Source organism: Chaetodon auriga, chromosome 3, assembly GCF_051107435.1.
Source record: "Chaetodon auriga isolate fChaAug3 chromosome 3, fChaAug3.hap1, whole genome shotgun sequence".
Taxonomy (NCBI): domain Eukaryota; kingdom Metazoa; phylum Chordata; class Actinopteri; order Chaetodontiformes; family Chaetodontidae; genus Chaetodon; species Chaetodon auriga.
Genome location: NC_135076.1, coordinates 3,821,277 through 3,845,692, shown reverse-complemented (window position 1 = coordinate 3,845,692; position 24,416 = coordinate 3,821,277). Strand labels below are relative to the sequence as shown.

General features: G+C 41.7%; 2 protein-coding genes across 7 annotated transcripts in view; one reads left to right on the top strand and one right to left on the bottom strand.

The window, feature by feature from the left end:
- Positions 1-14,152, bottom strand: part of mcf2l2 (MCF.2 cell line derived transforming sequence-like 2) — a 140,681-nt gene extending 126,529 nt beyond the window's left edge. The window contains exon 1 of one of the 4 annotated variants that reach the window (XM_076723033.1): positions 13,937-14,152. In XM_076723033.1, coding sequence (XP_076579148.1) covers positions 13,937-14,015 — 79 coding nt within the window. In that variant the 5' untranslated portion in view covers positions 14,016-14,152. The remainder of the gene's footprint in view (positions 1-13,936) is intronic. The other 3 variants (XM_076722987.1, XM_076723016.1, XM_076723009.1) reach the window with 3 other exon arrangements.
- On the top strand, positions 13,639-22,974 carry rfc4 (replication factor C (activator 1) 4). Of its 3 annotated transcripts, none has more exons than XM_076723074.1 (11): positions 13,639-14,023; positions 16,898-17,065; positions 17,417-17,495; positions 18,344-18,423; positions 18,566-18,685; positions 18,812-18,955; positions 19,044-19,164; positions 20,372-20,497; positions 20,606-20,686; positions 20,897-21,010; positions 22,578-22,974. In XM_076723074.1, the coding sequence occupies exons 2-11, from the start codon at positions 16,950-16,952 to the stop codon at positions 22,671-22,673; spliced, it is 1,077 nt and encodes a 358-aa protein (XP_076579189.1). In that variant the 5' UTR covers positions 13,639-14,023; positions 16,898-16,949; the 3' UTR covers positions 22,674-22,974. The 3 variants fall into 3 exon arrangements, with proteins under 3 accessions (XP_076579189.1, XP_076579179.1, XP_076579195.1); XM_076723064.1 differs by lacking the exon at positions 13,639-14,023 and adding an exon at positions 15,918-16,099; XM_076723080.1 differs by lacking the exon at positions 13,639-14,023 and adding an exon at positions 16,004-16,099 and having other exon boundaries at positions 16,942-17,065; positions 22,578-22,815.
- The last annotated feature ends 1,442 nt before the right edge of the window (positions 22,975-24,416 follow it).

Sequence of the window (24,416 nt, the reverse complement as noted above, 5' to 3'; positions counted from 1 at the left end):
TATTACCTACAGCACTTTGAATAATTGACAAGCTGAAAGTTCCCACCAGCCTCACAGCCAAAGGGAACAGCTGTTGTTTTCTGCTGTCTGTTCAGTGAGGGTTATTCTTTCAAACAGGCTACTTTTATGATATCATCACCCAAAAAAATGAAGACAAACTTTCTAATGCTTATAGGCTGGCCTAGAGCAACGCTGATAACACAGAGTGCCTGAAATGAATGAGAAGACAGTAGGCTACCTGCAGTCATAATGCTGCATTCACAAACATTCTGAGTCCTCTCAGAGAGCTCCGAACTTAGACGAAAAATCACTGCCAAGGAGTAACAGGAACATTCTCAAAACAATTCTGAATAAGAAAGGGAATGAAAATTCCAAGGAGGTGTGGTTGACCACTTTGCTAGGTATGGTGCATACATACTAAGAAAAAAAGAAAAACGCACTCTTAGGGATAGTGGATGTAGAATGGACTGTGAAATGGATAGGCCTCATCATAGAGGAGCCTATGAAGACACGGTGTAATTCATTCATTCATCTTCTATACCCGCGCATCCCATTTCGGGGTTGCGGGGGGCTGGAGCCTATCCCAGCTAGCAATGGGCGAGAGGCAGGGTACACCCTGAACCGGTCGCCAGCCGATCGCAGGGCAACATACACAGACACACAGACAGACAACTCACACACTCACACTCACACCTACGGACAATTTAGAGACCAATTAACCTAATGAGCATGTTTTTTGGTCTGTGGGAGGAAGCCGGAGTGCCCGGAGAGAACCCACGCATGCACGGGAAGAACATGCAAACTTCACACAGAAAGGCCCTGCCCGACCCAGGGTTCGAACCAGCAACCTTCTTGCTGTGAGGCACGCGCACTACCTGCTGCACCACCGTGCCCCCTCACGGTGTAATTATGAATGCTATTTTATGTACATCTATGTTACATACACTCTGAACCACAACTGCTGAAGTTCCATTTATTTGCATTTCTTTACCATGATAGTAATTGTAGTAGTTAATGTATTTGTTAGACCTTCTAACAAGGGAAAAATGAATCAGCTTTCATCAGTTACTGTGATTGCTGACATTACAGCGTTATTACATTGGATGCGAGACGTGATCATATCTCTAGTGAGATAACAAACATTTATCCCTTCACAATCTAATCTGTATCATTTCATTAACTCACTGTCATTCAGCATTTGAATATACAGTCAGGAGAATATACAGTCTTTGACCTTAGCAGCTCTCTTAAAGGCTAAGATCTTTGTGAGTAACTTTTCTCTTATCTATTCTTAAAATGTAATGGGTTTTTTTGGAATTTTTACAATTCGATCATTATGAGCAGCTCTTTGGACTCGCAGGCTTCATGAATATGACCCCAGGGCAATAAATCTGTGACAAAGTTATTTTTACTGGTTGATTATATTATTCAGTGGTAATTTTCTGGTCATTAGAGGGACTTTTTGGCTGCTTCCAGTACATTGCTTTTTGGCCGCTTATCATTGTGTTTTCATCCACACTGACAGGAGTTTTATTTTATTAGGTAACACAGGGTTACTGTATATAATTCATGCTGTAATTAGGGTTGCAACTAATAAAAATATTCATAATTAATTACACTGCACAAAGAATAAGGCTGATTATTTTATATTTTTCTTACTGTCAGCAGATTCTATGAAAATATGAAAAGCAACAACGTATTGGTGTGTCTCAGTACTTTCTACAACATTAACCACGTGTTAGAAAGGCTTTGCGCATCGCTGGAAGGAGCATGTGTTGGACGGCCTGAGCAGTTGCTCTGATGTGTCATTATTGTGGGTGGGTTTACATTGAAGTTAGCTGAAAACCTGGTGCACCTCAAACAGATGCTGAAAGGTACCTTGTGTGTCTGTATGAGATGCAGAGGATCGTGACAAAGCATCGGTATTTGACACTGTGGGAATGAGACACACGCTAAATCAAATAAAAAAAAAGTTCACTAAATTCATATCATGTGAATTTTGGTTAGATTAGATTAGACTACAGTTTTTGATTGATTAGATTATGATAAAGAATCTAATCAAATCAGTTGTGTGTAGCATTCACCATCTCGTACTATGCTGAGATTAGATCTTAGATCTTAGTACTCTGGCATTTTATGTGAATTTCATAAAGTACTAGGAATTCCCCCACTATAAGAGCTGTACTGTTAAATTGTATTTAATTTCTCCGAGAAGATCAGCGTCTGCAAACATGCCCAACAACTGGTGGTTATACTGTGATTCCAGTGGTATTTAAGTAAAGATATTCCTATTCAGCTTTCATATTCAATTGGAAGTGTTTCAAAGAATATCAAACTGTTTTGCCCCGCTCCCATCAGCTAGCCTGGTCTCCGGTCTTGTCAGCCACTTTTCGTCTGCAGTAAGTTGGTGGCCAGCTCACTTGACCTTGGCTCATTTGATCTGCTCAGGACTGACCCCATTAGAAAATCTGTGCAGTGAGAAAATTAGGCCAGACTGTGAAATCAAAGTACTCTGGTGGCTGAGTGGATCAATTCCACTGTTCAGCGTGAGTGTTGTTGTGAGCAGAGCAGGTCAGCTGGACTGAGGCCAGAAAGAAGGACAAACGCTTTTCCAAAGGATATGGTGGCCCGCCCCTCTCCACCACCACCACCACCCCCGTGTAAGAAACAGGAAGAGGAAGAGGAGAGAATGCAGCTCTGACGTCTTGACAACAAGGCCTGGGAGTTGGGGGGGGGGGGGGGGACGACTCTGGGTAATACCACAAACCCTGAGGAGCTATCAGGGGGTTGCAACTGAGATTACAGTAGCTGCTGATGGTGAGAAAATCCTCCTAAAAAATTCTCAGCATTTACATCTTGTTTCCTCCCCATGAACAGGCCAATAGCATAGTCAGTTGTGAGAGCTTCTATGATGATGTACTGTGTCATCTCAGGCAAACATCTCCCAAATAAAATATTGCCTGTGATGTTTGGAAATGTAATTGTTAAAAGAGTGGTTTAACATTTTGTGCAATTAAGTTAATTTGCTTCAGTTGCGAGCTGCGGTCAGGATGTGATCATCTTAGCTTAGCATTAAGACTGGAGGCAGGTGGAAACAGCGAGCCTGGCTCTGTCCAGCATTTAAAAAACACAATACAGTTGCTACTGCCTCTAAAGTTCACTAATTAACATGCTGTACCCTTACACAAAATTAAACGTAAAGACTATAATCCATGCTTTTCACGGGAGTGCGTCCTGAAACAGTTTCTTGGAGAACAACTTCTCAAAGTCAACGAGGTTGCCAGCGTTAGTGCCATTGTGTCTGAACAGACACCAAAAGCAGTGCTCACCAACTGTGTCTGGCAACCCACGCTGTCGCCAAGTGCTGGACAGATGGATAGATTGTTGTTCGTCTAGTTATTTTGGTGAATCCCTGACTTTCATCTAACAGACCAAAATTTATCCTTACAGTCAGAGTGAAGCAAAAGTTATACCGTGCTTATCTCAATGTGACATATTTCTGAGTCAAACAGATCACAGTATATGCTGACTGAGATCCAAACACACCTCTGACCAAGTGCTATGCTAACAAGGACCGACACGCTAATGGTAAAGAGAGGTTTTATATGATGGATGGGGTGGCCAGAGTTTCCCCAAATCACATTAGGTCGATCAATTATCAGAATTATTTTAACCGGAAATATTTTTTCATTGACTGACTTTTGTGCCGTGCAGCACTGAGCAGGTAAGTGTAGCATGGGTTTATCAGAGTGTGCCTGCTGGTGGTAATTGGGCAAATAAGAAGATTGAACCAAAAATTATGCTGGAAAACCAAAACAATGACTTGAAAAACCCTAAAACACCTTATTATTATTGTTATTGGAAGAGCAGATTTAAAGATAACCTCTCTGTGGGTTTGTCCCAATGAGCAACACCTCTCACATTACTAATAGTCATCTGATCTGTTGTTACCTCAAAACTTTTGCACCTTTAAACAAAAGTATGGTCCATGGCAGGGTGTCTTGGAAATTCCTTGTGCATATTAACGCTCCCCAGAGAGTGGACCCTTTCCAAAAAGTCAACTTTACACACACTATGCTCCATTATACAATAGACAGATTGACAGGAAATTTGCTAATCTAGTTTATTCTCTCAAGTGAATGCTCCTCTTGATGTTCAGGACCCCAGTGACCTTTCCTCCACCACAACCAGCAGGGAATGTTCACCCTGCCGGTCATGCTCGAGCTTTTTAATCTCAATGAATGTTAAAGCTCTGAGAATAGAAAAGCCCTCATCTCTTAGCTAAGCAACAATGAGGTCTGTGTACCATCCCATGTTGAAGTCTTCATTACATGTGAATATTTTCTACTTTCACCTCTGCTGCGACTGTCAAAGCCCAAAATTTCCTTCATCGTGATGTAAGCAGCGAACCAGAAAGTGTACAGGAAAGAAAGCATATAAAAAAAGGGAAACAATCTGTCCCAGCTGCGACCTCTGACCTTCCATTTTTCCCCTCACCACGTGCAGGAACAAAGTCTCACCTCTATGTGACTGAGGCAACGTGGATTCAACTTTTAGCTCCTCAGTGTCGTGCTATTTTGAGACATAATGTTTCCTTCCATGGGCAGGCCATCTAACCTTAGCTTCTGTATTGTCACAGCTAAAGTAGCTACAGTATTTTGGTCTGTGACAGGATGTATTTTATTTCTTTATGAAACTACCTTCAGTACAAAGTCCATGCAGTTTACACCTGGACAAGTAGGAAGTGTGCTTGCAGCCTGTACCCATTATCCAAACAGACTTCAATTAGAGAGCATGAGTAAAAACCTGAAACCCACAACAAATCATTTTTTTCTCAACCGTGTCCTTCTGTTTGTATTGAATAAGTGTAACAGAATTACATTTGATTGAAAGAGAGTGTGATCTGCTCTGGACTCCAGACAAAAACAGCCAAGGCCCCTTAACAAACACATGTCTGCTAGCTCTTGATTTTTATTGAAATTACTGTAGAACTGGTTATGGTTCTGCTAAAAAATTATGTTTTGTTAGTTTATGTCTTTACAGCTTACAGTGTTTGCTGCAGATCTAATACAGTACACATGTTTAGCTATATAGTTAAAGTAAATTATGACAGCAAGAAAATAACCTTTAAATCACAGAAAATGTCTGGAACATTTATATTCAAATGCATAGGTAGCTGCAGAATACAGAAAGTTTTATGTTAGTTACACTTACTGATTTATTTTGTTATTTTATGAGTGGCACATAAATTGACACATTTTTCACATTTACCTTAGATTTTCTGGTATTTAACGAAACAAGAAAAATAAATTATCACTTGCTTTTATAGATAGAAAGGACACATTTCCAGTGGTTTAATAAAGGGTTGTACTGGCCCTATACTCATGAAGCATGCTCAGCTTACAAAGGAACAAATAAAACTTAACTGATTATAAATCACAGACAAAAAGCAACAGATTGGGCTAAAAAAAAAAAAAAAAAAAAAACAGCAGCTCATTCATTGTACCTTTTCTAGAAGGCTCTGTGTCACCAGTGACATCAAAATGTCATCTGATCTTGCCAATAATGCGTCAGAGCAGAGACCTCCCATTATCCAGTACAGTACAGACAGGGCTGCTACGTGCTGTCAACAACAGCTACAGCACATCTGCGAGAAATATGTTTGGTACTTTAAGCCTTTGAGGCCAACATGTTGTAGCCATTACCCAGACATGTTCATGTTTGATCCAGCTCTTCTGACGTCTCTCCCTTTAATGCCCCCTCTCTGTCTCTTTCTGACAGATGTTAGATGTGTTCTTCCATGAAAGTGAAAGTAACTGTAATTAATTACTTTGGTGAAACATGCAAAGAAAACATTTCAAAATATCAAGTCTCCCTTTACGTTTTTGCTATTGTATCCACCCCAGTGTCACTGAGGCCCATCACCAACAGATGACTGAGGCACTCCATTATATTTATGGATTCGTATTTGGTCATTTCATTCAGCCCACCAGTCTGTAAACAATACACCCAAAATGAAAAAGAAACTGGGTTACTCCATGTACACTGTAATGTTAGGAGACAGGAGCTCCTCAAAGTCTGAACAGGTTAAATGGTAATTCCTACTAGTTTGTAATATTTGGGTTTTCTGTGGTTTTTTGTGTAATTTATGTGTTTTTACCACTCAATTATCTCTTAATCCACACAGAAAACCAATTAACCAATTAGTTTATACATTAAGGTACCCTAAACCTGGCAAATGTATTATATCACTGAATAAATAACAGTCCTTTAAAATATCATCGATTTGCAACTGAAAATATTTCAGACCCATAAGTTAGTTCTGAGAGGCAGAAATTGCATCAGTGTCGATCAGCAGCCCTACTGAGCTTCCTACAACTCTGTTCCAGTTACCTTGTGGTTGTCTGCAGAATCCAGCATTACATCTAGAATGGTCCGCATTTATACTTCAAGGGTCTATGGACGGGAATTTCCCTGCACACTCAAAGAGATACTGTCCTTCTATTCTCTTGGTTGCCCAGAGCAACCAAACACAGCAACATTCAGCATCATCCCTCTCTATAGCCTGACCTTTTTCACTGGAAACTCTGAAGGTCACTCGTGAGGTCCCTGTAACACACCCTCCTTTCATAAACCACCAGTTTAGGAGGCGCTTACAGGCTGAGTGGGGGAAGGGCATTTTGTTGAAGGGAGCTTTAAATTGAACAAGAATATGATTGTGTGTCTGAGGAGCAAGCTCTTATCTGGTGGCCGCAGCACTAATCATCCTGACAGCATGCCTCAGTGAGACAGGAGTAGCCATTTTAGATCGGGCATCCATAAAGCACAGTGTGTTCATGAATTATGCATGAGGGAAGGACAGGCTTTATGGTAAATTACACATCTTGGTGCTGCTGTGAAGTCATCGGCCACCAATAGGGGGTTTCGCTGTGAGTCATGTTGTTACATGGTCTGTGAGCAATAACAAAGAGGGGGTATTTGTGTATACTGTAGGTGTGTGTAGGTGATGTCATTATTGTGATACTAAAGGAAGAGCAGATTTCCTGTATTTGTTCATAAAACTTACTCAGCGCTGCATCTGAATTGCCAATTGCACAAGCCATGCTGGCATGCTATTTTTTTCCCCAGGATGGTGAAGTCACAACATGCCCTTACTAGCCTCTGATTGGCTAGTACTTGCCTTCATTGGTTGGGTTGGCTAACGATGAGGAGTGAGATTTGTTAGGGTCAGAATAAGAATGGGTAATCCAATCAGAGGCAGAGTGGGGCGGGTCATGCGTTTGCCTTCCAGCATGCTGAGTGCCATAAAACACAGCACTTTTCATGGCACTCGGCACTTATTTGTGTTGTTAACTCTCACAGGAGCTAACGACACCTACGCCCACGTTCATTAGCTGCAAACTGATACGTTCAGTCGCATTCAATGAATGCACGTTCATGTACAACACAAGATCTCAGGAACCTTTAGTCTCACAGAATCACTTATTTAAACACAATGATAATGATGATAATGGCAGATCGATGAATCTTCTAGGTTCAGAATTGAAGAAGCCTTTTGGATGAGAGGCGAAACATCTTCTGGAACCACAAGCAAGTCCAGTTGCCTTTAGAAGCACTTAGAAGTACCATGACCTGGATGAATGGCAATCTTCACAGACAGATAGATGAATGAAAAATATGTGGAGAAAATCATACACTCCTGCTAATTTAGTGCTTAGTCGTATGAGGCCACTGGAACAGCCACCAAAATATGAAACATTTACATATTCTAACACACTGACCTGAGCATCTAACAGGTAAATCATACACTCCCATACATCACATCTACTGTATCTTGCAATTAAAACAATTATAGGTCCTTTATAAATCAAGTACAAATAAAGTTGCAAACAGAGTATTGCAATTTCTACAAGCCGCACTCAAGGCCAGGATTATGTTTAGTTGTTCTGTTTTGTTTTGTTTTTTGTAAGGAAGCCACAACTGTGTGAAAGTGATGACTAGCTAACCGCAGTGGTTATAAAGGAGCATCAGATGACTAAGTGATGTGACGGTCATACCACATTGAGCGCGCTTCCCATGATCAGGCTCCAGTGATTTAACACAGCAGCGTGGAGAGCTCAGCTGAGGTCCACTTAGATAAAAACGTCCTATCATTTCAGCCTTTTGCTCCTCCACATGGCACTAATGATGGGCCAACATGCATGACAATCAGACAACAGGCTGTTTGTGACTTTCTTCAAAAGGGCTGGAAGAACTAAGAAGAACTAAGAGTTAATAGGTTGGGGGGGAATTCCATTATCAAGACATGGATTTACAGTACGTGGTAATCTGATGTAATAATAAAACCACTGCCTGAAGCTGTGCTGTGGTCCGGCAACCAGCTGTGTGGTTCAAGCAGGAACGAGTGAGCTCCCTGCTGGTGAGTGAACAGCACTGCTGTAGGGAAGAAAAAATAGAAACCCGGGTAATAGAGAGAAAGCACATAACCTACTAACAACGGTAATGTGCATAGAGTAAGCTCCTTCTACACATGATTCTCATATTATCCAGGTTTCTGATCATCTGTGTTGTATGTATGTAACTCCTCCAGATCCAGCCCCTTTCTGCCCACCAAGTCTTCCAAACTAAACAGTCAGATATACTGCTCATCATTGCCTTCCAGAAGAACCAACGTTTTATTAGCAATTTATCTGTGTTTTCCAAAGCCTTCAGATGTGAACACTGAGAAATATTCTGTGCAGCCAAACATTGTTTTAAATTATAATTTACAAAGATACCAAAAACATCATTGATATATATATGAATTTGGGGGAAATTTGTTTAAAATGATGCACACATTTTCATTTCATTTGGTGCAGTTCTAGCTTCAATGCAGGATTGTAATAAACTAAACCAAAAATGTATGACCTTGTCATACAGTGTAGAATAAGATACATTTTTCCGAACTTAAAGTTAGGGAATCTGAGAAAATAGCATTAACTGAACCAGGGAAAATGGTGTTGGTGCTGTGATCGGAGAGTGAAATTGAAAATAAGGACAATGGAGGATCTGAATGTAAAGAAAAGAGAAGTAGTTATGTAAGCAAATCCGGTCAGAAAGTGATCTTGTGGAGGGATGACAGCGGAGACACAGAAAGACAGGATTTTCATAGATCCACGTGTGGTTGGAAGGTTTGTAGCAGAAAAGCTTGGAGATGTGTGCTCAGTCAGGATTACAAGAAGTGGGATGGTTATCACTGAATATGTATCAAAGCGTCAGAGACATAGAGCCCTGAAGACTAGTGTATTTGGAGATTATACCTGGGTTACCTGCTTCTCACTCAGATACACGGAAGAAGAGATTAGTAAGTGGAATACCACTGTCAGTAGAGGTCAGTAGAATGATTTCAGCTTATTGCAGGTGTGTGTGAAGCAAGGGGACTTTGGTGAAAGGGAGAAAGAGGACAGTAAGTCAGTGTGTTTGACTTTCAAAGGGGAGTTGGCGGAGAGAGTGTGCCTTGAGTATGTGTGTAAGGCCATATGAGAGGGCTCCTCTCAGGCATAAAACTGAGCATAAGAAGACCTGAGCAGAGCAGCAATACGTTTTAGCTGTGTAGCGTGCCACACTTTTCTTCTTCAGAAGAAGAAAAGCCTCAGCATGATATGGGATGATTTGGTTTAGGTATGAAAATGTGGGCAACATTCACTTGACTGTGACTTTCATTCCTGTGACACCAACTGTCATTTCCATGAGATAGCTGCTGTTTACTATGCTGTGCTAACTTTTAGCTGCCTAGTCTCAATTGATACTTGAAGCATTTCTTTTGAACCACTCCTGGTTTCCTGCTGCTGCCCGGTGAGTTTAACCTAAACCTAGCCTAGCCAACCAGTTTGGCTTTTTCACCGCAGTCAACACTACCTCAATAACCAGTGTTATGATGCAGTTGATTGCCGTGCAGATAGGGTGTCTCTTCTATAGAGACATGTCCATGATGTAGAGCAGCTTCTGTCTGTTCACACTACATTAGATGTCACAGGCCCTCCACTGGCCCTCCACTTTGCTCTAGCAGCAGGCCAAATAGCAAGCTTGCTCGCACTAGCTTGTCCCTCCCTGAACAAATCACCAATAGTGTGGCCTGGTCCACACTCACCCCTCCCAACTGTGAAACATTTTTCATACTCATGAGTAGAGGTGGGTCAAAAAACTTGATTCACATAAGAACTGATTGAGAAATGTTAAGAATCGATTTTCTTAAAGTTTGTTATTGATATTGATGGTATGAGAAAGGCAGAGCTCAAGTACAAGGTAATTCATCTTCAAAAAAGTGGTTACAAGCATGTTTTATTTGATAACTAAATGATTACTTCTGCAAAATGAACATTAAGTGTATTGTGAACTTTCTATGCCATAACTCAGAGACTAACTATAGTGGAGCAGAGCAGCACTTCCAAATGAGACCTGCTAACTAACACACACTGCAACATTACTGCAACAACCAACGGCTTTGAAGAAAATTATTCAGTGCTCAGTCTCTGTTTCACCTCAGAGTCCCCACGCTCGCACACATCTCGTACAACAATGGCTCTCTCTGGAGCTAGCAGTGCAGCAGAGAGGCTGCTCTCCACTGCTGAAGATGTATATGCATTTATAACACAGCAGAGCTCACTTTGTTATTCACATACAGGCAGGAGACTGTAAGATGCTTTCATATTAATTCATGAATTAAAGCTGTTAACTTTATAAGATGAACAGGCTGCAGATCCTTTATCTTCATTCACCAGTAATGTTTCACATTGCATTTCAGTAGACTAAGGAAACCAGTGAATGGCTTGGGTTGCAGTATACTGGAACAAGAGACTGAAAGCAGTTCCCACTTTTCTCTTTATTGAATCTGGAATAGTTTTGAATCAAATTGGATACCCAAGAATTGGAATTAATTCATGAGATCCCCAAAGATTCACACCCCTACTACTACAGCCCAGGTGTTAGTCCCAATGATCTGTGTGCCATCCCCACTCCCACTGATGGGGATAAACAAACAAAACTTTAGTGATAGGGGACTCCATTCCCATGCCATCTCCATTACTATCTCCATGCTTGTTTTCCTGTATTAGTATTACATCAATATTTATCAATGTGAAATATGGAGTACCTCAGGGCTCTGTTCTTGGTGCTTTGCTTTTCTCTCTATATATGTCCACTGTAAATATATACCTCACCGTATATACCTGTAAAAGCAATTATAAGTAATAACATAATGAATTCTTGAATTACGAATTAGGAGGCCTGCGTGACCGTGGTGAAACTGGACTGAGGCATTGGTCACTGGCTCTACTCGACACAGAGACCACTTTGTTCAAGTAACAGTAACTTTAACAGTTGTGTGATTAGTCAAAGTTTAGCAGCCATCTTGGTGTTGTTGGTGTTTGATGCTACCCCCGATTGCATTTTAATTCACTTACACAACATAGCTAAAATGAGGTGTTTCCTGCTCATGGTTCAAGCGGTTCAAAATGCTACAGCTAGAATTTTAACTAAAGATTTGATCATACTACACAAATCTTTCACTTTTACTTCATTAACTTCCCATTCATGTCAGATCAGACTTTGAGGTGCTTCTGATGACCTACAAAACTGTAAATTGACCAATGCCTCAGTCCTGTCTGACCTCATTATACTTTACGCTATCAGAATACAGAGTCCCCTCCTGTCCCCAGAGTCAAAAGAAGTCCACCGACCGCAGAGCCTTTTCCTATCATGCCCCCTCCCTCTGAACTTCTCTGCTGACAATATGGCTCCCTTCATGCTTTAAAATCAAAATTAAAACTATTTTCTTCACTTTAACTTTACTTAGTGCTTATTATTTGATTAATCCAAACCTCACACTTGTTAACATGTTAACATTATCCTTTTGGGGGGTCAACTAGTCTTTAATCTCTTAACTCTAATACATATAGTCCACGTTGTCCTGCTGACGAGAAATCAAAGTGTAAACTTCTCATAAACACTGCATTTCTCTAATCTCTCTCTCTCTCTCTCTCTCTCTCTCTCTCTCTCTCTCTCTCGACTTTTCTTGACCTGACCAAAACTATGTGACTACTGCTAGGTCCATTTAGTGGCAGTTCGAGAGTTTTCGATCACATCACACAAAATTGGATGGATGGCATTTCTCATGGAATTGTAGATGTATAAAATTTCCATTATTATATTTTTTGAAGCACTTTTTTGTTTAGCTGCTGTGAAGCATTTGACCCAGAACATCTAAAAAAAAAAAAAAAGGAGCACCTACTAAATGGAAAGGTGGTGAGATTGGAAAGCACCACAGTTCTCAAGGACTAAAACGAACTAAACTTTGAACAAAACATGGGAAAAGGAAATGAAATTTGAACATTTACAGTTCCATAATATCTGCTGATGAAGGTCATATGATATAATCAAAACAACAGCATTTAAGATGCACAGGCTTTTCACTGTCCCATACACAAGTAATATGTGAAGTGAAAGGTAGTGTGCTTATCAAGACTGTATGAAAAGTGTGGTGGAAAATAAGGATTTGGAAAAAGAAATCAGTGTATGTGGCTTGAAATATGAAAATATGAATATGAAATATGACAAGGAGGTTTGTCAAGACGACACTACAAGTGAGAAATATATAGATACAATTAAAAAAAAACCCAGTCTAATCAACACCTTTGAGCAGCCGCAGATGCGACAAACACTTTTATCCCATGTGAGCCTGGGTCCCAGTATATCAATTCTGGACCCCTTGCTTGGCACAAGATAGCTCAGTTTCTATGGTAACACTGCACAAGCCCTCCTCCGCCCCCCTATCACTACAGTGCTACAAAGCGATGCAGGAAGTGCAGTGATGGAGGATGCTGTGTGCTAGTCTCCAGCGTGGCACATTAACCTACTTCCCCACCAGCCGAGGAAGTAACCCGGATGCAGAATGGGAAAAGAGGTGAAAGAAAAAGGATGGATGGAGCAGAGGAAGCAGAGGAGAAGGGTGGAAAGGGAGATGACGGGGAGGCAGAAAAAAAGGATGGAGGAATGGTGCAGAGGGGATGCAAAGGAGGGAAAAAAATGAGCAAGGGAGAGAAGTGACAAGGACAGGAAAAAAAGAGCAAATAAGAGATGGAGGGAGAGAGCAAAAAAGGTGGAGAAAAGCTGATACAGCATAGAGAACAGAAGTAGCTAATACTCATGTAAGATGGTAAATATGTCATGTATTGGTCTTGTAAATAAAAGATGGGATTCCTGGGTGCTAATGAGATTGCTAGTCATTTCCAAGCATAGACTGTGACACATAATTACACTAATGATAGTATTAAAAGCCCTAATCATATTAAAGACACTGTATGTGAAGGATTTTTACAGTAATTGTGTTCTAGTAAATCATTCAAAATAAAACAAGATCCTGGTTTCAGCAAATACTCAGTCAGACGAATCAAACATCAACACAAATCTCATGAACAATTAATGTGTACTGCAGAATAGAGAAACACCGGATAGCCTAAACAGTGACATGACCCCAGTTAAATATATCTTTATGCTGATGACCCCAGAAAAACCAGCAGTGGTCAAGCTCAATGACTCCCCTGTTGTATCCTGACGACATAGTTTCTCTTCTGCCCATGTGCAGAGCATCCCTCTGCATCCATCTGCACTCAGTGGTCCTGATGAGAGGATGGAAATTCCCTGCCTCTCTTTCATCTGCTCTGCTTCTCGTCACATTTTCAACTGATTCAAGCATTTCAAGAAAAAAATACAACCTTATAACACATCTTCCACCACACACTGCAACGAACAACGGGGAGATACTCCGAGAGAAGACGCCTCTATCATATCCCAGAGGAGACCCTCGTGAAAAGGAAAGCTCTTCTCATTCTGACCGTCTGAAAGTGTGAAATATGAAGAGGAAGATGAGGAAAAAAAGGAGACGAATGTGACAACTTACCGACATGAGTGATGACACACTGCACCCTCTGTAGAAGCTCCTGGACCGACATCTCGTCTTCTCTCAGCCAGCACAGCATCTCAGGGTGTAGGTCGTATCCACTCTCCTCCCCTTCTCTCTCGCAGCTCTCCCTCTCTCTCTCTCTCTCCACTGCCACGCCTCCTCTCGTCACCCTTCCTTCCACGACAATCTCCCGTTCTTTTCCTCCGTAATCCAATTTTCTCCTCTGAGGTTTTTTCTATTCTGTTCTCTCTGCTGCTTCTTGTTTCTAGTTCTGTAATTTTTCCTTTGTCGAGCCTCCCCTCTCCTTCATCACAGCTCCTCAAAATCCAAACAATCACAGAGCCTGAGGATGACAATGATGATGCCACTCCCAGCCAGTCAGCAAAATAGTAAGCCTGGGAATAAAATAGTCAGGCTTTTAGCTGGACACATGTGAAATGACAAAGACAGCCAGTCAGGGAATAAAACAGCAAGTAGCTCACTCAGCCAATCAGTGAATAAAATAAGCAGTCACCCTGTGTTTAGTGAACAAAATAGCAAGTTAATTTGTCAGCCAGTCAACCAGACAATAAACACCACAGACAGTCAGTCAGTGAACAAAAGAGACAGTTTGTCAGCCTGTCAGTCAGCAAACTAGGTAGTTAGTGAAAAACCGGCAAGAAGATCATTACAGATAAGAGCCAGTTTGTCTGTAAATATAATATAACAACAAAATATCAGACGTCCAGGCAATTTTTCAGTCCTCTTCAACGCGCGGCCAGATTCACAAAGTAAGAATAAGCCTCCAAGTAAAAATAGAAAATGACATTCCAAAAAATTCCAAACCTAAAAAAAAGAAAGGATGCTCCTATGGTAGTGAGGAAAAAGGGAAAAATTGAGAATGTACATTTTTTGTGAGTCCACTGAAGACACTCTTCAGGCTCTGGGTAGGAAAGCGTTGCTGCTGCTGCTGCTGCTGCTGCTGCTGCTTTGATGATGCTCTGTTTGCTCTAATAAAGAAGCTGAGTCACAAAGAGAGAAAACGAATCAGAGGACTGTTATACCTGCCTCCAGGGCGGAGAGAGAGACACAGAAACACAGAGGAGGGTGGATGGATGGGGTGGGGGTTAATAGGTCTAAGAGAGAAATCCTGGTGCCTGGAGCTGGGCTGCACGTGGACTGGAGCGAGTGGGACATTAACTGATCTTCAAACTGAAATATTCCCTGATTTTCATTGGATTTAACCTTAATCAATATTGAAGGCTTTTTTGTGTGTCTAAAAGTATCCCTACTAAGAATCTCTGATTTCACCATCGTTATCTCAGGAGAGCTCAAACAAAACAAATTAATAGCCTCCACCCATCATTCGTCATTCATGCTTGGCCTGTCTGAGTTCATTCAGTGCTACCAGAGGCCACTGTGCCGATCCCATTCCAGGTTTTGATTGAAGCAAACAATGGCAGGCAGGGACATTAGCATCTCTCCACGAGCCCATGGCTCCTGGGACAGTGGAGATTGCCTGGGAGACGACCATTAGTCAGAGACGTCTGCACTCAGCTTCACCCTGCCAGCCAATTACAGGCCCTACTGAAGGCTTTCAATGACAGAGGCAGCAGCTGGCAGACAAAGCAGAGCATAATCCTGGAAAATGTATGCTCTGTCCGGTTGGCTTATAGTGGATTTGTTTTTGGGAAATTACAAATTCATAAATAACGGGCAAAATGCAAATGTTTCTTTTTCAGTATTAGCATAAAAAGTCTGGAATATGACAAATATGCATTAACAACGTAGTGCAATATGAGAGAAAACATATATCGAGAAAACATTTAGAGAAGGTAAGAGAGGAGAGGAGGAAACAAGAAAGGAGAGGAGAAAACGAGGGAGGAGAGGAGGAAAAAAAGAAGCGAACAGGACGGGAGGAGGCGTGAGCCAGGAGGAAGAAGGGGAAGGACCACCTCCAGCATCCGCAGCATCTGATTGGAAGAGACAAAATGTCGTCACCGGAAGTTGTTTTCTCCGCCAGAGCGGGAAGATACTGCTGCCGTTCCTCATGTCAACAGCGGGACTCTGCCGCACGCTGAGACAAAAAGTTATCAAAAGAAATATCTTTGTTAGGTTTTGGCACGCTGGAACTTCGATTGTGGAATATTTAGGTTCGTCTTAACAGCGTTCGTACATAAAGTAAGTGCGATGCGTCCATCTGCGGAAGCAGCAGCTAACGGTTGGCTAACGTTAATGCTGTTAGCTGATGGTAAACAGGCCAGCACTGCCTGCCGAAAATGAATAATTGTTGTTTTGTGTTAGGAAGTTATTGTGATTTATAATGGTAGCTATAGTTTATTCCATTGCAGTTGCAGTAATTGGTATTTGAATGCTAAATTACAACATTATAGCATATAGATTAACAGCATTGATTCTCATTGTTGAGGGACGCTAGTAGCCCAGTGACTGCCAAACTTCGATCAGAAACGGAGCTTATCCAGCTTAAGATGGCTAAGTTATACACTTCACTGAACTCCAGCTTACTATTCGGTATCAACCACTAACGTTACTGCCTGAATAACGAGCTAGGAAATTGGTTACAGATGTTGTATATTGTAAGAAACTAACTGATGATATTATTTAGAATGATCAAATTGTTGTTTGGAGTTTGCCATTGAAGCATGCCAGGTCTCATGTTGGCATCATATGTAATGTAGTGGTGTCGTGCTTAGCACGAAGTTGGTAATCATATTTGACACTTTGTCGGTATTCTCAACTTCTCATGTTGGTTTAATCACTTACAAATGAGGTCATTATCAGGAGTCTGAGCCTCCTGAGTGCAACAGTGACATTTTTCAGTCCTGAGTGGTCCAATCGTTTGACCCATCTGATAAACCATCCAATATTATAGACATTTTGTTCTAATATTCAAGGGAAACTTTGTGCTGCGACTTTGTAATATGTGCCTAATGTGTGTAACTGTTTCTGCATCTTTAGGTTTGGTTATCCCTGTGTGTGTCTGCTGCTTTCACCAAAATCAGGAGGCGTCATGCAGGCCTTTTTGAAAGGAGCGACTGTTCAGACTACCAGACCTCAGAAAGACAAGGCAGCAGCAGGGCCCAGTACGGAGAAGAAAGCCAAGGCCATTCCTTGGGTAGAAAAATAGTAAGTGTGAGCCACAAAGCCTGTAATGTTCAGTGTGCTGTTGTGTTGACGCTGTTCTGGAGGTGTTGGTTCATGTTTTGGCACTCTGGTCGTAGCTGGTGTTGAGCTGGACTGCATTATACTGAGAGGTGTTTCAAATATTCTGCCCACTCGTGTGTAACATTTCCAACAATCTCACCAAGAAGTGAACATTATGAGCTTCCTAATAATAGATGTTATGTGAGTACCGTTGTATTGCGTTATATTGAATTGTACCGGTGACCGGTGATACCTTTGTAAGGCTATTTCAAATGTGTAATTGATTAGTGTGTTAACATGCTAAATAAATATTAACAGGCTTTATTTTTGCAGCAGGCCAAAGTGTGTGGATGAGGTGGCCTTTCAGGAGGAGGTGGTATCAGTGCTGAAGAAATCTCTGCAAGGAGCAGATGTAAGTATCAAGCTCTTACGATGGCTTTTAAATATCATTGTTTTACAGTCAGCCCTGTGTCCCAGGAGTATCACCCAAAAGAAAAATGTTTTTTATAGAGCAGGAATGACCTGTTCTGACATCTCCATTAACCCTGTAACTGCAGAAATGAATGACAGCAAAACTAATTACCACATAGAGATGATCAGAGTGGGCAGCACATGGATCTTAATGAACTTTGTTCCATTTTCCAAGGAATTCTGCTTTAAAATGGAAACTTCGTTCACCCAAGTTACACAAAAACCATGCAGATGTTTTCAACATTGTGTGGTTCTGAATGTCTGTAGCCAGGAAGTTGTTCCAGTAATAATAAATAGCTACCTACTTTTGGGCATTTTTTTCCTTTGTAGACAATAGATTTAACATGTGGTGGTTTGTTTATTTTTTCAAAGATATATATCTACTTTTCTTCCTTTGTGCTTTTCTTTCAAGAAAAACATTCTTGATAACAATTTCGCGGTAAAGCAGAAATGTTGCAACAATATAAAGGCAGTCGATAAATAAAAGAAATGAAATTAGTACTCACAAAAGCAGTGCAGAGACAAACATCAGCTAAATCATGCAGTCTTTCTGTGCTGTCTGAACAAAGCAAGGAATCCATCGTCTCACTGGTTTTCATGCCTCTGTGGTGGCGATGGATTGTCTCTCTGTGTGTCCCGTTCTCAGGAATTCCTTCAAATTCGACACAAATGTTCACTTGGACTCGAGGCTGAACTGATTACATTTTGGTGGTCAAAGGTCAAGGTCACTGTCACCTCAGCTGGTGACTTGACACCAAGCCAATAACTCAAGTTGTGTTTTGATTGCAGCTTCCCAACCTGCTGTTCTATGGCCCTCCTGGAACAGGAAAGACCTCCACCATCTTAGCTGCTGCCAGAGAACTTTATGGGTGAGTTAATGTTGATATTGGTTGGGTCAGAAGCAGAGGTTTCTGTCGTATACCTTTTTTTTTTAATAGATAATCTGTCACCTGTTTTCTGTTCATGGCTTGTCCTCTTGTATCCTGTCCTCCTCCACTGTCCCCCCTCCAGTCCAGAGCTGTACCGACAGAGGGTTCTGGAGCTCAACGCCTCTGATGAACGAGGCATCCAGGTCATCAGAGAGAAGGTCAAGACCTTTGCTCAGCTCACCGTGGCTGGAACTCGCCAAGAGTGAGTCAGCATTGAGTGTGTCACATGTACGCTGAATGTAGTGAATAGTTGAAGATGCGTCTGTCAGTCAGTACATTCCAAACTGTTGCTACAGCTCACAGTCACTGTGTTTGGCTGTATTTGTAGCGGGAAGTCGTGTCCTCCTTTCAAGATCATCATCCTGGATGAGGCGGACTCCATGACTGCTCCGGCTCAGGCTGCTCTCAGGCGGACCATGGAGAAGGAGTCCCGCACCACCCGCTTCTGCCTCATCTGTAACTACATCAGCAGGTCAGCTGACTAAACACAGTCATCAACACTTAAACACACACTGTGTGTGACGGATGCTGACCCTGCTGTGTGTCTGTGCCGCCACTAGGATCATTGAGCCTCTGACCTCCAGATGTTCCAAGTTTCGATTCAAGCCTCTAGCCAATCAAATTCAAAAAGAGCGCCTGCTGGAGATCTGTGAGAAGGAGAACCTCAAGTACACCACAGAGGTAAGAGAGAAGGAAAATGATTAGAAAGTGTTGCTGGAGTTTATACCTGGAAGAAATGTTTAAGATGTCTGGCACGCCTGTAGTTCGCTTGATTTGGTCCAAATCCAGGATGTCAGTCCTGGTTAATTTTGTGTTCGATAGCCCGACAACCTTTAACTGATAACTAACGGGTTAATTTTGCACTGAGGAGCATGCTGGACTGGATCTCTCCTTTGTGTCCTGGAAGATTTCAGTGTCCTGGACAAATGACAGAAATTCTGGTCAAATATGATCTGTGGTTATGCGCCCTGTTTCCCATGTTTTTCTGTCTAAGTGCCTAATGGAGACAACAGTTTTTGAAACTGGTCCAGTGTTGAGCGACAGCGCTGCAGCCTGCAGCCATGAAATGGGTTGCACTGTAATCCTCCGGGCGGTTGCGCATGTCAGTGTTCATCCACTAAAAGTTTTTGATTTGACACATTGTTATTCTAAGTGTCTGACAGCATTATGGAAAGAATCCCCACAGACGCACTTTTGTTAAAGGGTGAGATCCTTTTTGTTTATTCAGAAACAGCTGTTACATCGCTCTCGCCAAAGATGCCAAACAGTCATTTTATCATTGTAAAACAAACTTTATTCAAACTCAACAGACACAAAATAAGATTCACCAAACAATCATCCTTACACTGTTCCAGCAGTGAGCACCAAGTCTGCTTTGGTTGAAATACACTCTTAATTCACCTATCAGGAGAGGAGCGAGAGAGAGGACAGACATCAGAGAAGCAGTGGTGGAAAACAGAGTGAGGAACCAGAATATTTTAACATCTAACTATATCAGTAACCCTGCTTCTAGTCAGCATGGATGACAGGGATTTGTGATGAAGCTTTCATTTGTGAGAGCTGTCCAGCAGTCGATGGTCAGTCAGAGATTGGACCCACTCAACCCAAGTTAGAACAGGCGTTCGGGGCACAGAGTGGGAATGAAAGAGCGGCTGTTCTCTCTAAAATGTTTCAAATGATATGTTTTAATGGGCATCCTGACTGGTTCTGTTGATTTGATCTTTTAGTCCAGTGAAACAGTGTTGGGGAGTGTGTTTTTCTACAGCTGACAGCACCTGGCCAACACACAATGCATTTCAGCCATGTGGTTCAACACTTGGAAGACTGTCTGATGGAACAGAAAGCGGCTGTTAAAGTCAGGGTGTGATGACTGTCTGTGTTCATGTAGAGTATAGCAGCTTTGGTGAGGGTGTCTGACGGAGACCTGCGGAAAGCCATCACCTTCCTGCAGAGCGCCGCACGCCTCAGCGTGGACAAGCAGATCACAGAACAAGCCATCACTGAAATAGCCGGGGTGAGACGCACTTCTGTGTCATGGAGGACAAACGTGTCGTTAAAACACCATGAAAGCTTGTTTTACTGTATTCCAGCCATGTCACTCTGTTGTTGTGCTCTCTTATAGGTCGTCCCTCCCAAGATGATTGACAACTTGCTCCAGATCTGCTTTAAAGGAACATTTGAGAAACTGGAGGTTGCAGTCAAGGTAGGTGTTCTGACATGTCAGTGCTTTGTGTAACATGCACTAGTTTTATTATTTTGATATTTCAGGCAGAAAATTTCTTGTCAGTAATTAACGATGAAAAGTAAAGAACACATTTTCCCTGACATTGACATGCAGTGAGTGTGTGTTGCACTGGCTTCCCTCGCTCCATGTTATGTCACATTCTCACATACTGAATGTGTCCTCTGTCAGAACATGGTGGATGAAGGCTATGCAGCCACACAGATCCTGAGTCAGCTCCATGAGTCGATCATCGAGCAGGACCTGAGTGACAAGCAGAAGTCAGCCATCACAGAGAAGATGGCGGTAAGTGATCCTGATGGAGCTCCGGGGTTCCTGGAAAGAGTTCTGGCTCCTGTTTAACTTTTAAACTAATATCCAAGCAGTCATGAGTGCAGTGATGACAAATTAGCACACTTTTCTTAAATATGATTATCAAGCTTGAGGAGCAGAAGCACAAGTTTTCTCAGATTGTCGAAGACACAGCTGCAATGATTGATGGATGGATGGATCAGGTTTTACGCTCACTTCACAATAAGTGATCAGAGCAGTGTGTTTCAATATCAGCAACAGATCAGATCTTTGGAGTTTTTGTGTGGTGGGAAATGTAGAGGCGAATGGGTAATCAATTATATTTAAATGTGGATGTGTGAAGAAAGTATCTGCCGATACAAAATCTAATCTGTTACCTCGATTTACCTTAATGTTGACCAAACATTGGCCTGTCGTGTTGAAATAATAAGGTGGAGTGACTAAATTTGGTATATTTGACATTTTTGATTCAAATATGAGAAGTCCTGGTTGCAAACCATGAAGTCGACAAGGTTAAATTAGAGATGTGAGGGAAAGTCTTGCTGGGAGAATGTGACTCCTGAATGGATGTGATCAGCGACAGAGACTCTGTTGGAGTTGTTGGAGTCACTTGTGATTGGGCCGTGGTGTTCCATCATGATTTTCACCTCACAAACAATCTTTGGCTGAGTTCAGACGGCAGCCTGCAGAGAGCACACAAACCCAAGAGCTTAGTTTCATTTTGATCTGATGTTAAGTTGCTCACTGAAACCAGCGAAAGAGGAGAAGCTGCTCAGGGAAGGTTTTAGACATAGAGGTAGTTGTTTGTTCAGAGTCACTTGCACTGATGCACCTAAATAATTTTCACTCCAAAGAAATGTTGATGCTGTGGAGACCAGCTGTAGTAAAGGAGGACAGACCGAGGTAGACTTTGAAGGGCAGGAAAGAACGGATCTGCATTTGATTAGGTTTATTTTAGCCAATACCAGTCCATTAAAATGAGCCTGAACGATCCCTGAGACTGAGGGTCCGTTCAGATCAGATCTGTCTATTCACAGTTTTACTGCATGAAAGGAAGAAGCATAAAAACTGTTCCGATGTTTTTCACGATGTTCAGTTTCTGCTACGGTTTTAGACAAACTGTTGTAACATCGCCCCATGTTTGACTTTTGTTTTTCCTAACGACTGTTATTTATGATTAGATTCACATATGATTCACTGACAAGTCTTCAAAAGCAACTGGAAGACACAAATGGAATGAAGAGTTTAAACAGATATGTTTGACAAATTCTCAATGAACTGCCGTGTGGCTTTTAATGTGGAGGCAGATATGACACGTTTTATTTACTACTCCATACATGTTAAGAAATGTGTGTAAATATTTGAGTGATTAAACATAAAGCCACACAACATTCTGTGATCTTAAGCATCAGGTGCCCTGTAGTGACGGTGGATTTCTATGGATTTCTTTCTATTCCTTTTACTGATTGTGTTTATTATGCCATAATACACTTTGATAGGTCATGTTGAAGTTAATGTCCTTCATAAAACGGTTTGTGCTTGTGTTTCCTCTCTGCTTCAGGTTGTGAGTAAGTGCCTGTCAGATGGTGCAGATGAGTACCTGCAGATGCTGAGTCTGTGTTCAGTCATCATGCAGCAGGCCTCTCAGAACAACTAAAACGCCATGAAGCAGCATCTGCTCCCCAGGAAGGGTACGGTCAGCTGCTTCCTGACACATCAGCCCCTCACTCACATACAGCAGTGTGTTCAGACTTAGTTTGACACGACCGGTGGATACCAGATGATAGTGGTTTCGTTTACTGTCAGAGACCAGAGCTGCTATTTTTCTTACTCAATCACTTCCTGTCAACTCAGCCATCAGGTGTCTCTTTGTTCCCTTTCATTCCTGTAACTACTCACCACCAGATCTTTGTGCACTTTTTGCAGTTTGGAACGTAATAAATAGTTTTTTGTATGTTTTCAGTGTCATTTCTTTGAAATCATTGCTCATGAAAAGACAGATACACTGCTCACTGCTGACTTGCATATAAAATGTCAGGGAAAGGTAAACTAAGGGGAAAACTGACTCTCTCACTTGATTGCCACTGTCCTCCAGGTGTGCTTCCACCTGGCTTGTCAGGATAATTGACCAAACATTTTAGTAAGACAGCAGCTACATTAAGGGAGACAGAATTCCAATCAGGATTAAAAAAAAAAAAAATCAACCACTCTTTTTAATAGGTGGTGCCATGATAATTTAACAGTTATTCCTAATTTGAATAAATGTAAGTAATTGGGAACATAACCGCTGTGTAGCAACAACATACACTCACTTGCCACTTCATAACCTGCACAATGTCTGTATTTTCTATATATAATACTACAAACACCTTTCAATATAATGCACTCCAGCACAACACCACCACCCTCTACCACCTCAATAAAAACTTCATAAAAGCTGAATTCATGGCAGAGCTTGCATTACATCATACAAGTGTACCTAATAAAGTGGCCAGTGAGTGCATACATGGCCTGAGTTGAGATGTTTGTGACGTACGCAGGTTAACCTTTGAGTCTGTTGGAATGTGGCCTTTTGTGAAGCCATGTCTCATGACACCCTGAGCCACCACATTAGATATTTGTAACATAATATATGACTAAAATGATCAGATACAGTAATCTTATCCTCATTCCTATGCTCATCTACAAGTATATTTTTGTTTTCGTAAAGTATGTATTTCATCCCCGGGCTGTGCACGGTGGCTTCCAGGTGTGGGTACAGACTTAGTGATTTTCAGTTTTAGTTTGCTGTATGCTCCCTTATGGAATAAGTATTCTGGGTGTATGGGCTCTTTAAAGGTGATTTTCTGTTCTCTTGCTCAACATCAACCATGATTCCACCCTCTGCACTCCTACCAGCCTGCCAACAGAACACAAAAGACACATGAGGGTCACTTTCTGTGACTGGTGAGTCATTGTCAGGGCAGAAAACAGCGCCCTCTGCTGTGCCTGGTCAGTGCCCTGCACTAATATGCCGCAGGTCAAGACTAGACTGGTTGTTTGCCTCCACCAAGCAGTCAAGTTGCAGTTTACATTCATGTCTGTCCAGACTCATGTATGTAATGAAGACTTTGAAGGAATTTAATAAAAGGTGTTGAGTGTATTTTTGGTGAAATAGAAGTTTTCACTATACTGACGTTTCAGTGAGAAACGCTGCCTTCACTTAGAGACTAGTTTTCCAGAGGAATTCAGAGGACTGATGGAGAGCTTCATCACATGGTGCAACAACAATCACCTTAAGCTCAATATCAGCAGAAACAATGAGACTGTGGTCGACTACAATGCTTCAAATATGGATGCTGCTGCAAAGAAGCTACAGATTCTAAAACATGGATGTTTCACACATCTTCAACCTGACAGC

Coding starts and splice junctions, on each gene's coding strand:
- rfc4 (XM_076723074.1), top strand. CDS start 16,950: ATGCAGGCCTTTTTGAAAGGAGCGACTGTTCAGACTACCAGACCTCAG. Junction 17,066..17,416: donor ATTCCTTGGGTAGAAAAATA/GTAAGTGTGAGC, acceptor TTATTTTTGCAG/CAGGCCAAAGTGTGTGGATG. Junction 18,424..18,565: donor GCTGCCAGAGAACTTTATGG/GTGAGTTAATGT, acceptor TCCCCCCTCCAG/TCCAGAGCTGTACCGACAGA.